The 15870-nt window shown below is 40.1% G+C and overlaps 1 protein-coding gene across 5 annotated transcripts in view; it reads right to left on the reverse strand.

Annotated features, from left to right (window-relative positions):
• birc6 (baculoviral IAP repeat containing 6) overlaps positions 1-15870 on the reverse strand; it is a 256486-nt gene that overhangs the window by 138707 nt on the left and 101909 nt on the right. For 4 of the 5 annotated variants that reach the window (XM_060831329.1, XM_060831330.1, XM_060831331.1 and 1 more), the window contains exons 31-36: positions 15446-15579; positions 14809-14946; positions 13671-13798; positions 12828-12959; positions 10837-11052; positions 6861-7044 (exon numbers count right to left, since the gene is read on the reverse strand). In XM_060831329.1, the coding sequence (XP_060687312.1) occupies positions 6861-7044; positions 10837-11052; positions 12828-12959; positions 13671-13798; positions 14809-14946; positions 15446-15579 (932 nt within the window). The remainder of the gene's footprint in view (positions 1-6860; positions 7045-10836; positions 11053-12827; positions 12960-13670; positions 13799-14808; positions 14947-15445; positions 15580-15870) is intronic. The other variant, XM_060831332.1, reaches the window with a different exon arrangement.

The raw sequence follows: 15870 nt of genomic DNA on the forward strand, positions 1-15870 counted from the left end.
TATGTTAGTTAGCTTAACATCAGTCAAAGGGAAATTGCTAAAGTCCATAAAAAAGTTTATAGAAAGATACTTAGAAAATCATGATTCGAACAGGTAAAGTCAAACTGTGAAAGAAAAATCATATGTGACTAATTTATTAGAGTTCTTTGAAAAAGGAAAAGGCCACATGGTTAAAACCACCTTTACTTCTAAAAATACATTTGATAGAGCATAGGTTTGCTCGCTGAGCAGTAGGTTTGATATCCAGACGTTTCATTACCTGGCTAGGTAACATCATCAGTGGCAATCTCCAAGTGAAGCGAAACTGTTATCTCCTGCTTTCTATTTATAGCTTTCTCCTGGATGGGGCTCCTGGGGTATGTGGTGATGTCATTTCCTGTTAGTTTTCTGAGGGGTTGATAGATGGCATCTAGATCAATGTGTTTGTTTATGACGTTGTGGTTGGAGTGCCAGACCTCTAGGAATTCTCTGGCATGTCTTTGCTTAGCCTGTCCCAGGATAGATGTGTTGTCTCAGTCGAAATGGTATTTTCTTTCATCCGTGTATAGGGCTACGAGGGAGAGAGGGTTGTGTCTTTTTGTGGCTAGCTGGTGTTCCTGGTGGCTAACTTTCTTCCTGTTTGTTCTCCATAGTGTTTGTAGCAGTCCTTGCATGGAATTTTGTAGATGACGTTGGTTTTGTCCATGGGTTGTACTGGGTCTTTTAAGTTTGTTAGTTTTTGTTCGAGTGTGTTGGTGAGTTTGTGTGCTACTAGGATTCTGAGGGGTCTTAGTAGTCTGGCTGTCAGTTCTGAAATTTCTTCGATGTATGGTAAGGTGGTCAGGGTTTCTGGCTGTGTTTGGTCTGTTCTTGAGGAATCTGCACACTGTATTATTTGAGTATCCGTTCTTCTTGAATATGTTGTATAGGTGGTTCTCCTCTGTTTTCCAAAGTTCGTCTGTGCTGCAGTGTGTGGTGGCTCGTTAGAATAGTGTTCTGATACAGCTTCGTTTCTGTGTGTTGGGATGGTTGCTGGTGTAGTTCAGTATTTAGTCAGTGCTTGTCGATTTTCTGTATACGCAGGTTTGCAGTTCTCCGTTGTCCTTTCTTTCGACTGTGATGTCCAGGAATGCGAGTTTGTTGTCGGTTTCTTCCTCCTTGGTGAACTTTATGCCTGTAAGGATGTTGTTGACGCATAGATCTAGATGCCATCTATTAACCCCTCAGAAAACGAACAGGAAATGACATCACCACAAACCCCAGGAACCCCATCCAAGAGAAAGATATAAATAGAAAGCAGGAGACAACAGCTTTGCTTCACTTGGAGGTCACCACTGATGATGTTACCTAGCCAGGTAATGAAATGTCTGGATATCAAACCTACAGCTCAGCGAGCAAACCTACACCCTAAACCTCAACTGAGCTACTAACCTTCACAAACCTTGCAAATTATTTGATAAGATGGCACATTACAGAATGCAAAAAAAATGCAAGATCATGGCATAATGCCTAACATGTTAGCATAGACAGAGGATTATTAAATGGGTGTATTTGACAAACTGTGACCATTTGGGTCACAACTAATTACAATCTAGATCAATGACATGGATGATGGGATTGAAAGGACAGTAGCTAAGTTTGTCAATGGCGTGGTATTAAGTCAAAAAGTAAATAGTTAAGAGGAGGAAAGAATCTAAAATGGAATATAGATAGATTAGGTGAGCAGGCAAAAATGTAATGGATTTAGTATAATGTGGGAAAATGACAATGCAAGCACTTAAGCAGAAAGAATAGAAAAGCAGTACAGCATTTAAATGGAGAGAAATTTCAGAATTCTGTGGTATAGATGGATCAGAATATTCTAACACATGAATTACAAAACGTTCATTTGAGGGTGTAAAAGGTAATCAGGAAGGCAAATGCAGTAGTGGTGTTTGTTGCAAAGGGACAAATTTAAAATTACTCAAATTTCACTGCAGCTGTAATGAGCCAAATCTGGAGTACTTAAGTTTCTTTATTTAAAAGATAATGTTCTTTTGTTCGTGGGATGTGGGTGTCACAAGCCAGAACAGATAAGAATTTCCTCCCCTAAAGGACATTAGCAATCTAGATACAAATTTGTTAGAAACAGTTCAGAAAAGGTTTGTAACGCATTTTTGGGTTATGCGGAACTGATGAACGGATTGAGTTTATATGCATTGGAGTTCAGAAGAAAGATGATATTATTGAAACACAAGATCATAAAGGGCATTGTGATTGAGTACACCCCATGAGGGTGTAGGGAAACTCTTCATTTTCAAAAACAAAATGACTTCCTGTTAAAGAACATGAGAAACAATATCCTTCAGAGAGGCATTAAACTGTGCAACTCTTTCCCAGAAAGCAATAGAGTCAAGGTCATTGAATTACTCAAGGCTGAGTTGGATAGTTTTGAGAGACAAGGGCAGCAAGAGTGAGTGTGTGTGTGTGTGTGTGTGTGTGTGTGTGTGTGTGTGTGTGTGTGTGTGTGTGTGTGTGTGTGTGTGTGTGTGTACGTGTGTGTGTGTGTATACGTGTGTACGTGCCAGATAGGAAAGTGGAGTTGAGACCACAATCAAATCAGCCGTGACCTTGTTTCAAGGGCTAAATGTCCGACTCCTATGCCCTTTATCCCCATAAACCAGTTTATTGAAAACGGTGGACAAAATTTGATAATGCAGATATTTCCCAAGTTCTCAATTTAATTACAAATTAAAAGGTTAAATGGTGTGTAAAAGGGGGAAAATACTAAGCCAAACAGAAGACATTGTTGCTTCACTTCATACTGCCAATCTGCCAAAATGAATATTTGCCTAGTTTAAGTAACATGTTTACATTAACTGCTGCTGACAAACAACACTGCCAATTTGAACAACTACTTGAGAAACTAAAAAGGCCAACCGAAATTCACCCATAAATCTATTTTGTTCCTATTTCAGCGATGATCCAAATTGCTGGAAACATTCAGGTCATGCTGAATCTGTGATCGGAAAGTGGCGAAGTCAAACATCAATCAGGACTGAGTCAGAGTCAGAGATGTACAGCATGGAAACAGACCGTTAGTCCAACTCTTCCATGAGGACCAGATATCTCAAATTAATCTAGTCCCATTTGCCAGCACTTGGCCCATATCCCTCTAAACGCTTCTTATTCAGATACCCATCCAAATGCCTTTTAAATGCTGTAATTGTACCAGCTCCCAACACTTCCTCTGGCAGCTCATTCCATAAATGCACCACCCTCTGCATTAAAAAGTTGCTCCTTAGGCCCGGTTTAAATCTTTCCCCACTCACCCCATGCCTTATCCAAGCCCCACATGATCTTACAAACCTCAATAAAAGGTCACTTCTCAGCCCCCGAAGGTCCAGGGAAAACAGCCCCAGCCTATTCAGCCTCTCCCTATAGCTCAAACCTCCCAATACTAGCAACATCCTTGTAAATCTTTTCTGAATCTTTTCAAGTTTCACAAGAGACCAGAATTGCCCGCAATATTCAAGAGTTACCTAACCAATGTCCTGAACAGCTGCAACATGACGTCCCAACCCCTGTACTTGATGCTCTGACCAATAAAGAAAAGCATACCAAACGTCGTCTTCACTGGGAGAAAATGAGGACTACAGATGCTGGAGATCAGAGCTGAAAAATGTGTTCCTGGAAAAGCTCAGCAGGTCAGGCAGCATCCAAGGAGCAGGAGAATCGACGTTTCGGGCATAAGCCTTTCTTCACTATCCTATCTACCTGCGACTCCACTTTCAAGGAGCTATGAACCTGCACTCCAAGAGCTCTTTCATCAGCAACACTCCCCAGGAGCTTACCATTAAGTGTATAAGTCCTGCGCTGATTTGCCTTTTCAAAATGCAGCACCTCACATTTACCTAAATTAAACTCTATCTGACACTCCTCGGGTCATTGGCCCATCCAATCAAGAACCCGTAGTAATCAGAGGCAACCCCCTTTGCTGTCCACTACACCTGCAATTGGATTTGCAATTCTGATGTCCTTCCATAAAAGTTAAAGTTCTTAATTGGAGTAAGGCAAATTTTAATGGTATGAGACAAGGACTTTCAAAAGTTGACTGGAGTAGACTGCTCGCAGACAAAAGATGTCTGACAAGTGAGAGGCTCTCAAGAGTGTGACGATAAGAGTTTACAGGTTCCTGTCAGAGCGAAGGGTAAGGCTGGTAAGATTAAGGAACTCGGCGAATAAAGATATTGAGGTTCTCGTCAAGAATAATAGAGAATCTTATTTTAGATACAGACAACTGGTTCAATTGAATCTCAATCACTGTGAAGACTGCAGGGGCATTCTTGAGAAAAACATCAGGAAAGCAAAAAGGGAATACGAGATACCATTGGCATGTAAGTTTAAAGATAATTCAACAAGATTCTACAAGTGCATTATGAGTAAGAGGGGGCAACTAGAGAAGAGGTAGGGCCCCTTAACGATCAAGGAGATCGCCTTCGTGTGAACCCCAGGAGACAGGAGAGATACTAAATGAATATTCACGAGCTTTTACTGTAGAAAAGGAAATAGAGGCTAGAGAATTCAGGGAAATGACTATTGACATTTTGAAAACAGTTCACATCACAGAAGAGAAAACTCTGGAGATCTTAGAGAATATAAAAGGTGGTTAAATCTCCATGAATTATTCAATGTATCCCAGATGTTGTGGGAAGCAAAGGAGGAAATTGAGAGACCTTAGCAGAAATATTTGCACCATCTATAACTTTGCGTGAGATGCCTGACAACTGGAAAGTGGCTAATGTTGTATCTTTGTTTAGGAAGGGTTGCAAGGATAATGCAGGGAATTATGGACCTGAATCTGACTTCAGTTGTGGGTAAATTGTTGGAGGTGATTTTAAAAGATAGGATTTACAGGCAATTATAGAGGCAAAAATTGACTAAGAATAGTCAGCATGGTTTTGTGCGAGGAAACTTCATTGAATTTTATTTGAGGAAATTACCAAAAAGATCGATGAGGGCAGAGCAGTAGACATTATTTACTTGGACATTAGTAAAGCCTTTGACAAAGTTCCACGTGGTAGATTAATTAGTAAACTTAGGCCATATGGGATTCAGGGCGAGCTTGCCAATTTGATACATAATTGGCTTAACGGCAGGAGGCAGTGAGATCCTGGAGGGTTGCTTTTTGGACTGGAGGCCTGGCACCACAGGTATTCCACAGAGATCAGTCTAGGTCCTCTTTTGTTTGTCATTTAAATGATTTCTATGAGAATATAGTAGGCATGATTAGTAAATTTGCAAACACCACCAAAATTGTTGGCACAGTAGATAGTGATGAAATGATCCTGATCAAATGGGTAATTTGGCTGAAAACTGCCAAATGGAGTTCAATCTGGATAAATACGAGGCCTTGCATTTTGGTACAAACAAAGGGCAGGACATATGCAGTATATGATAGGACCTTGCGTAGTGTTGTAGAACAAAGGGATCCAGGGGTTTAGGAGCAGAACTCTTTGAATGTTGAGTCATATATAGAGAGGATAGTTAGAAAGGCGTTTGGCACCCTTGCCTTCATTGCTCAGTCCTTTGAATGTAGGAGTCAAGAAATCATGTTAAGGTTGGACAGTACATTGGTGAGGCCTCTTCTGGAGTATTGTGTCCACTTCTGGTTGCTCAGTTATATATGAAGGATATTATTAAGCTAGAGAAGGTTCAGAAGAAATTTACCATGATGTTGCTAGGTATGGAAGGTTCAAGTTAAGAAAAGCAACACAGGCTGGAACTTTTTCCACTGGAGCACAGGAAGTTGAGAGGTGATCTTACAGAGGTTTATAAAATCATGAGGGGTTGAGATAGGGTTAATGGTAGGTGTCTTTTCTCTTGGGTGCACATCTCTAAGGTGAAAGAAGACAGATTTCGAAAAACATGAGGGACTTTTTTTTAAACAAAAGAGTGTGGTTTGCGTGTTGAAAAACTTCCTGAGGAAGTGGTGGATGTGGGTACAGTTACAATGTTTGAAAGACATTTAGTTAAGTACCTGAATAGGAAAAAGTTTGGAAAGATATGGGCCAGGAGCAAGCAGCTGGGACTAGTTTAGTTTGAGGTTGTGTTCGGCACTGACTGGTTAGACCAAAGGGTCTATTTCCATGCTGTATGAATCTATGAATGATCAATGGACTAATCATGTGCTCGATTTCCTTTCCACAATTGCTGCTTAGATTAAATGTTAACAAATTCTTCAGCATTTACTTTTAGTTTCCAGCAGCAGTACCATCTAATTAAGAAAAGATCTGAGGCTTAAAGGAAAAAACCGAGGGAGAAAGGGAGGCGGGTTGGGCAAGAGACCGAGTAAGCAAGCAACAGAAGAGGGGAGGGCAAGAGACAGCATGAACAATGGAAAAGGCACAGATGACAGACAGACAGTAGGTGAGAGACCTCGATGGAGACGGCACAAGCAATCAAGTGAACAAGATAGCCAGAGCAAGCAAGAGAGGAAGCAAGAGAAAGAGCAACAGAGGAAACATGAGAGGATGGAAAACGTTCAAGGGCAAGAAAGAAAAAGTTGGAGAAAATGTGAGGGGGTAGCACACAGCAAGAGAAAAAGTGCTAGAGAAAATGCAAGATAAAGTATTTAAAATGTGAACGTGGGGGGGAGCATTAATGGATAAGAGGGCAGTAATGTTAAGAGTTGGCATTTTTGATCATGACATGCCAAAAACCACTGACCTGGAGCAGGAGAAAGCATGCAATTTGAGTGCATCTATACACATCCCCATACAATCACAGCAATAGAACAAGTTTTTATTGCAATATTTCAAAAACACTCATGCAAATGCTTAGTACAGAAAAAGACTGGATTATACTTTTTTGAGTAAACATTTCAATTTCTTGCTCCCTACCTGCCAAGATATCCTGAATCATGCAGGTCAAAGAATATTGGGCCCAGGCTCCACCCCAGGAGATGTCTCCCCTGTTGAAGTCTGTTCCCACTAGTAGAAGGAGAAGTCTTTCAAGCTGTTGCTCATTGACAATTTCACAAAGATGAATTGTTGGCCTTGTAGCATTTGCTATACGTGCCAGAACCTGCCAAGAAAAATCGAGAAGTTTACTTGTTGCCACTGTTCCAGCCCACAACAAAGAGCCAGTCTTTGAACTACTCCATGCACACATGTACACATTTTCTACAAGTTGAGTACAGAATCTAAGAAACGAACTCACTTTAACTTGTAAACTTCCTATGAAGAACAACTTAACTGAAAGCAGTGACCAGCTCTACACTGCTACCGTTTCGTTCTTTGCCATAGACCTTACAGAGAGATTTCACCAATAAAGAGAAAATAAATTATACTGGTCCTTCAGATAACATACTGATTTCAAAACTTTGATGAACGACCTTCCCTCTCTGTTGATCTACTGAAAACCAGCTTAGCTTAATAGCACCTAAAACACTGCTGTTTTTTTTTCCCCAAAAGAACACACACACCAGACAGTATGGAAGAGAAGATCTGGGAGAGGCAAGGCTGACAAGACAGAGAGGCCAGAGACTGCGGCAAATTTAGTCAACACACAGGAGAAAAGAGCAGTAAAACAAAGTGGAGATGGGCAAGAACCTGGTGGGAAAGGAGCAATTTTAAATCTCTCAGTTAAAAAAGTGTACTGAATAAATATTACTATTGTAATGAAAACTGTCAATTAAATAACTTAAGACAGTAAAAGGTAAAGTCCTGTAGTCCCAGAGGACCATAGGGTTGTTCTCTCATTACAGAGGCGCAACTGGTGGTGGCTTAACCAGAGGGTAACCACACTTCAGGCAAGGAGAGAGGTTGAGAAGTAGAGTCCTTCAGTTTGGACTCAGCTGATGTGGGAATTGAACACACACTGCTGGTACCACTCTACAGTGCAAACCAACCACCCAGGTGAATGAGTTAACGGACTCCTTTTAAGGTAAGAGTTTCATAGAGAGAGTATGTTATTTAATAAAGATTTACATTTGTGTCATTGCATCTGTATTTTATCTGCATACTATCCACATGCTGTGTGAATTTTAACTTACTGTTAGTAGACAAAGATGCAATCAACCACTGAGCAGCAATATCATCGATCTGCAAACTTATTTATAATAGCTGTGTTCAGATAAGTATTATTAAAAGTATTTGTTGTGAATCTATGCCTGTTACCTTGTGCCAATTTAAATACTGAAAGATTTGAAATGGATGCTTTCCTTTTGTGTTTAAATTTAATGGAACAATGATGATTATCGGATCGAATACATCAGCATAAATACATAATGCAATTTTAATATAAGCTATGGTGGGGTGGGAAAAGAGAGAGAAAAGAAAGAGAGAGAGAGAGAGAGAGACACACACACAGACAGACAGAGAATTTGACCACTGTCACAAGATAAAGATCACTGAGCAGAAACTCTAGTCATTTTTTCCTTCTGAGCAGATCAAAAGTGAAAATACAGAATGACACCCACACAGAGAAGATCAAGTTTAAATGTGGATTTTCAAATATCAAGTGCGTACATCTCAGATAAGCTTTTTTACACAGATGTTTTTCATTGTGCTAAATACATACATTAGCATAACTTGAACATCTTGAATGTCACACAAAATACTTAGGCAATTTTCACCCTTACCCACTCAATGTTGTTTCAACTATGAAAACAAATAGCTTTCTTCTGTTAAACAGTTCTTGTACTACTTGGGATTGCAGGAGTGAATTAAAAAATGGAATAAAGGAAACAAATTATAGTCTGTGGCTTCCCTTCTTTGCACACTTTAGTTTGTTTTATCAGTCAGATCTTAAAGTCTTAAAGTTGCTTAATTGTAAGCGGTTGGTGGTGAAACCGTTCCTAAAAATATTCTTTAAAACACTTCGAATTTAAAAATCGCATCAAAGAAATTGGACAAGAGGAACGATGAAATCATGTTTAAAAGGGGGAACGGACAAACTCCAAAGAAACTTTAGCAATTTCTAAAGTGTCTATTTTGAAATTTCACAATCATTCAACAAAATCCTAATATGGTCAAAATATTATCATCTTTCATATATCCTAGTGACTGACCAATGCCTCTGGCTTCTCCTCGATTCTAGAAATTGTTTGAAACACTTGACAACTCCAGAGGCTCACATTCAAATTCTCTCTCACTTCAGTGAGACGCCTTCTCTGGACAACGTGTTTATAACGTCACCAGTAGCTTCTTGTTTCCCTGCACTCTATTTGAGTAGTCATCCAACTAGGCTTCAGAAGGCCCCAAATCACTCAGGATGTTGCATCAACTTTCTGAAAGGAGAAAGTGAGGACTGCAGATGCTGGAGATCAGAGCTGAAAATGTGTTGCTGGAAAAGCGCAGCAGGTCAGGCAGCATCCAAGGAGCAGAAGAATCGACGTTTCGGGCATGAGCCCTTCTTCAGCGGCCTGTCTCCCCAATATAGAGGAGGCCACATCGGGTGCAGCAGATGCAGGAAATGATGTGTGTGGAGGTGCAGGTGAATTTGTGGCGGACATCGGAAATTAAAGACAGTAAGGCCGACTACTTGCGGAACGTTTCAGAGAACACCTCTGGGACACCCGGACCAACCAACCCAACCACCCTGTGGCTCAACACTTCAACTCCCCCTCCCACTCCACCAAGGACATGCAGGTCCTTGGACTCCTCCATCGCCAGACCATAGCAACATGACGACTGGAGAAAGAGCACCTCATATTCCACCTAGGAACCCTCCAACCGCGAGGGATGAACTCAGATTTCTCCAGTTTCCTCATTTCCCCTACCCCCAGCTTGTCTCAGTCCAACCCTCGAACTCAGCACCACTTTCCTAACCTGCAATCTTCTTCCTGAACTCTCCGCCTCCACCCCCACTCCAGCCTATCGCCCTCACCTTAACCTCCTTCCACCTATCGCATTCCCAACGCCCCTCCCCCAAGTCCCTCCTCCCTACCTTTTATCTTAGCCTGCTTGGCACACTCTCCTCATTCCTGAAGAAGGGCTCATGCCTGAAACGTCTCCTACTCCTTGGATGCTGCCTGACCTGCTGCACTTTTCCAGCAACACATTTTCAGCTCAACTTTCTGAAATCCAAGTTTTCTGAATTGCTCAAAACCACGCCAGCTAGCCCAAACTGATACATTAGCATGAAATGACAGCATCAGCACGGTGAAAACAATACCCTTATATTTTAAAGTGGCAGATTACATCTACCGTTTTGTACAAGTTAGGCCAATATTCACCTTTTCTCTGAAACACTTGGAATTTTAAAAGAACAATTATTAGATTTCCTCTATTTAACATCTCTCATCATTCAGATTGTTTGGTTTCAAGACAGCAAAATTTAAGAGAAAGTTTAAGTTCCAAACAAAGATAATGGAAACAGGTGTTCATTTCAACAGAAAAGACTGAGAAATTTAGAGAGGGGTTCAAAATTAGTTTTGGTTTTGATCGAGGTAAAACTTACTCCACTGGGCGGTAAATTGATAACTGGAGGGCATAAGCCTAAAGCAACAAAAGAACCAAGGAAGAGTTCAGGGGAAGGTTTTTCCTTTAAATTTAAAGGGGAACTAGAAGGGAATTGAAACATCTGAAATAAAAAAAACAAGAAAAATGGGACTAAATGATCAGCTCTTTGAGAAAACTGCCACAATAAATCAAACAGATTTCTGCATTGTAAAGTAGGATAATCTCTTATGTTCAGATTAGTGTGAAGTACCTCTAGTAATTTATATAACAAAGTACAGGCTTTGAACTTACTTTTCAGGGAGGTGGAGTAAACTGTAGGTTTGAGAGAGTTTATGAAGTATAAATTAATGGAATGCAATTATTAACTATGCTCCAGAAGGCATTTCTTTCATCATTCTCATTGTACACTCACCTTGCAGACAAAGAGCAGCAAATCTGCATGACAGGTAAAGTCCATGGAAAGAAGAAAAAGTGCAAGCTTCTGAACCACAGCAATGCAGCGATCATGGGACAAAGTAAAAGGAAGGGGTTCCACTTCTGGGGAGTCTTTCGTTGAAGATGATTCTGAATCTAAAGTAGTGCGAGGCCACTCTGCAGTCCGGCGCAAACGAATGAGGTCTTTGAAATGCTAGTATGGGGTTGAAGTTAAGATGAAATTTAATAAACGTTTCAACCAAATCCATGTTACTGAATTTACATGCATGCAACTGAGATTACAGAAAGAATGGACAAAAATCTGAACTTTTCTACATTGAAAAAGATGGAAAAAACTGCACAATTTCCACAACTAATTAGGAATAAAACTAGCCTGAGCAACATCTTAGTTAGCAGTACACCCACTGGCAAAACAAAGTTTTAACTATTATAAAGAATAAAATGGACCTTCTCTTATCCTTTTATCATCTCTCCTAATCCCATATTCATAGTCCCATCCCCATTAAATTGTTCTTAATCTATAATTCCTTCCTGGTCCACAGGAAATGCAATATTTTATCTGATATCCTCACCTTTGATTACTCCCAGTCTCCAATCACACACTTCAAGAACCCATGCTTGAATCTTCTGCCCTTGTAAAACTACCATCTTGTCTGTCAGTTCCCTATCCTCCTCAAAATCCCTGAACACTTATTGTACATTCTTTCCCTTTTAAAATGCTCATCTTTCATGGAATCCCATGTTTGAATTTCATCAGTCAGGTTTCCATTTTGTGACAGCACTGAAGCTTTCCTAACCAAAGTTACACCCAAAATGACTCTACTGTATTATCCATCCTTGTTCTTACTTTAGACTTGCCACACAATCAAACACATCATTCTCTCCACTGTCTCGTCACTGTCCAAAGAAGTGAATTGCCTAGTCACTTGATTCACCTTCACTTTTTGAATTTTAACCAGATTAGCACCAACAACAGCCTTTCTACCTAACTCATTACCTTCAGAGCATATGGTCGATCTTGACCCCTTCACCTCTTGCTCACTGCACACCAATTCTTGGCAACACTGCCCACAGCCATGGATCATCAGCAACATGGACTCTGCTGTCACCTAGTTTTACCTGCCTGATACACTCTTGCCTAATTTAATATTTATCAGATATCCAGACTTGAATGAGTTAGAATTAGAACATTGAGAAAACTAAAGCCATCACCTTCAGCTCATACCACAAATTCCATGCTTTGCTAGCTCCATCTATTTCCTTAACCAAGCCAAGCTAAACAGACTTTTAGCAACCTCGGGGTCCAATTCAATTCCATCACTCTTACACTTCACCAATCTACCCTTACCATTACCATGAGTTAAGCTCCAACCTCAATAACTGAAAAGTCCTGGTCTGCTTCCCATCCTTATCCCACCGTTCACATTCCTTCACATCAAATACCACTATTCACATGCCTTCACGTCAAATCCAACTCAACTGATCATCCCTGGCCCTTGCCAACATTAGACAACAGCCTCTCAGCATTTAAAATGCAAAATTCCCTTCCTTGTTTTTGATTCATTTCTTGGCCTCAGCCCTCCACATTGATATATCGCACACATCATACAACAACCCTCTTCTTGAGTTCACTACTCATCTGACTCAGATATCTTGTGCATCCTCTACCCCACAACTGGCTGCCACAGCATTAGAAGACACAACCTTAGATTTTGAAATACCCCTGCTAAAAATTAGCCTAACCCCAACCCTCTCCTACTTCAAACAGAACTATCCGACAAAGCTTTGGTTCACTTGACCCAATGTGGCTTTTTTTTTTAAAAGATTACACCTGTGTAAAGCACATGGGCATAATTTTTTGTGCTACATAAAATGCAACTTGTTGCAATAATAAATTGTCCTGAGCTGGACCAACAATACAGCAACCATTTTAAAGACTTAAGCTATAGAACAAAACAGACGTCATACCTTTGACGTAGCTTGCTTTAGTTTTGCCTGTTCTACCAAAAGTTTATATGAAGATCCTTTGCTGCTCTGGATCTTCTCTTTTTCTATTTGCTCAACTAATGCCTTTTGTTTTGCTTTTAACAAATTGAGTTGCTGCAAAAAAGGTTAAGTCAAAAGTCAGTTTGATATGCACACACACCCCAAAACACACAAACTACACGAGAAGTCCTTAAAATCTCTGATCAGTTTTTATTTTAAAACATTAACGAGTCCTCAACTTTCTCCCATCTCTTCCCCACCGAGGTTGCTCCTCTGACGTTTATTTTATCCCATTAACACACACTAGAACTTGATAAGTACTTACAGGCAATCTTCTCAAAGATTTCTGCAAATGCATCTCTTGATGCAGCCAAAAAGCATGCCTGTAATAACTATTCTGCCGACTGTCCCTCCCTGGGAATGAGTATCTGATTACCAGCCAGTGAAAATCAGGAACTCACATGGGCAGAGACAGGTGGAAAACCATATCCAAACACTTGGCACAACACATCAGAGGTACCCATTTGAAATCAGTCTGATTACACTGTATCACACAGCCCAACTTGAAAATGACAAACCTTCTGAAATGAACATTTTCCTAAATCTCACTAACTGGCAGAAAATTATTCTTCTTTCTCCCAAATATAACAATTTTAGAGTGACCCCATTAATCATCTATGTATGCTGCAATTGGTGCGCTAGCAATTTTGAGTATGAAAACCAAAGAAAACTATGATAGCTTTACCATTTGCCAAAGTACTAGATTACAAAGCAGAGTATAAAATTTAAACAAAGTTCACATGCAGACAAAAGATTAAATAATACCTGCTTATGGTGTATGAGTTGCTTTCGAATTTTCCTTGAATATAACCTGTCAAGACTGCTGGTCCCTTTGGTAGTTTTGCCTGAACTCTGTGACTGAAGATTGTTATTGATGAAGCTCCACTGGTTTCCTAGAACAGATAGGGACCTCCAGAACTTAAATACACTCTAAAGCAAACAATGTTTACCTCAGAATTCAAAACAATCCAGATTGTGCCAAATTGATTTCTGAACATTATCCCATCAGGTCTACTGGCACAGTGCATTTCTGCTTCTGCACTGCACCACAGAAGGACAAAAAAAAACTGCTTTGACTTATCAATAATTACAGAAGAACCTTGATTATCCGAATATCAATTATCGGAAGGAGATCTTGAGGTCCCGATGGAAACATTACATCTTTTCCAACAGTGATCTCGCCTTTTGTTTACAGTGATTAAACAGGCATCGTCTCCAAATGACTTACTGCCCACCCTCTCGCCCCACAGTTTCCTTGGAGATCTACACAGAGATGTGCCCTAAACACCCCTTCCCCACATAATCTCTCCAACATTATCCTATATAGGATAAAGGTGGAACCAGTCAAAACGTTGCAGTAAAACATTGTGTGTGGGTGGGGCTGCAGCTGTGTGCGCGCGCTATTTGGAGACTTACCCCACAAAGGCAACTGCAGCAGTCTTGTTGTTGGTGTCCAGTCCAGCTACCACGGAGAGGGGGCCAGGGCAATGTTGGACGGGGTTTGGGGCGGGAGAAAGTGTTGCATGGGATTGGGAGCAGGGGAAGGTGTTGCATGGGGGCTCGCACGCTGTCGTGCTGCTGCAGTCACCTGAACGGGGAACAGACTTTTAAAAACTCCAAGCCCCAGAGGAAAGACATTTAATCGATTATCCGAATGAAATAGTGCCCGCCCATCACGTTTGGATAATCGAGGTTCCCCTGAACTATGTGCTTTTTATTAGAGCTGCACAGAGGGAAACCAATCTGTAGTGTGCAAGAAAACTGACTATTCCCAACAGTGGCAAATGCAAGGCAAGTCATTTGGCTGTAAGTTTTCAGCAAAGAGGAGAATTCCTGAAATCAGGATAAATTGAGCAAACTGAATTGGAAATTAAATTTATTGCAACTTTGTAATGACATTTACCTGACAGCATCCTTTCTCTGTCTTTACCATTTAATGGCTTTTTGGCTGCAGCCACCTCATCTTCAACACTTGCAACGTAGTCCAACAGCCGAGATACAAGCATTACAACCCAACTGACCATTGGGATGTCCAGCACACCTACAAAATTAAAAACAAAATAAATGAGACATAATTTTTCCACTAGCACTAAACTGTGCTACACTTGAAAAGGCCTAAGAACAAAACATTTGTCAAATGTTCTAATCTGAAGAGTGTATGCAAGGTTTCAGTACAAGATCTGACTAGAATCAGATTTTTAATCAAAAGGACTGTAAAATGTTATGTGCTTAACTGATAACCGCACCAGGATTCATAACGTTTGCTGGGTCAAAATTCTGGAATTTCATCTGAGTACTATCAAGGCAATTACCGAAGTGTTTTAAGGAGGCAATTAACCAGTATTGTTTTTCTGAGGAACTTAGTGCGCTGTAAGTACATTTTAAAAACACTGCTGAACAAGGATTTTATGTAGATGATGAACCATTAAAAACTGATCTGAAAAAGAAACTTCACTGCAAGTTAATCCTGATAAAGACAAAAATTATATCCAAAGACGAATTATTTCAAGGCACACATTAAAATTTTACTACATGCTTACCGTCTGTACGTCTGTATGTTGCCATTTGTGGTTGCAGAGATGATAATAAGTTATCCAGAAGGTTCAGCAGGCCTTCTAGGACCCCACTGTTACTCAACGATCGCTGACCAAAGCAGGAAAGTAACATAAAAACCCTAAAATAAAGATACAATAATGAAAATAATAAATTATAAGCTCACGGAAATAGCAAATATGAATTAAGTAATTTCTTGGTTTGGCCTATATCAAGAGCACTGTTTTGAAGGAGCAAAAATTATTTAAATAGCTCAGATTGTGACATAGTTCACATTATTAGGGCTGAAGTAAAAGATGTTTTTTTCTTAATTAATGTACAATGCTTTGAAAAAATTAAGTTTATGCAAGGTTTTATGTAATTGTGATTATTTCAATCAAATTTACATTTAGGTGGTGTACACTACCCATGG

This window comes from Hemiscyllium ocellatum, chromosome 10 (genome assembly GCF_020745735.1).
Source record: "Hemiscyllium ocellatum isolate sHemOce1 chromosome 10, sHemOce1.pat.X.cur, whole genome shotgun sequence".
NCBI lineage: Eukaryota > Metazoa > Chordata > Chondrichthyes > Orectolobiformes > Hemiscylliidae > Hemiscyllium > Hemiscyllium ocellatum.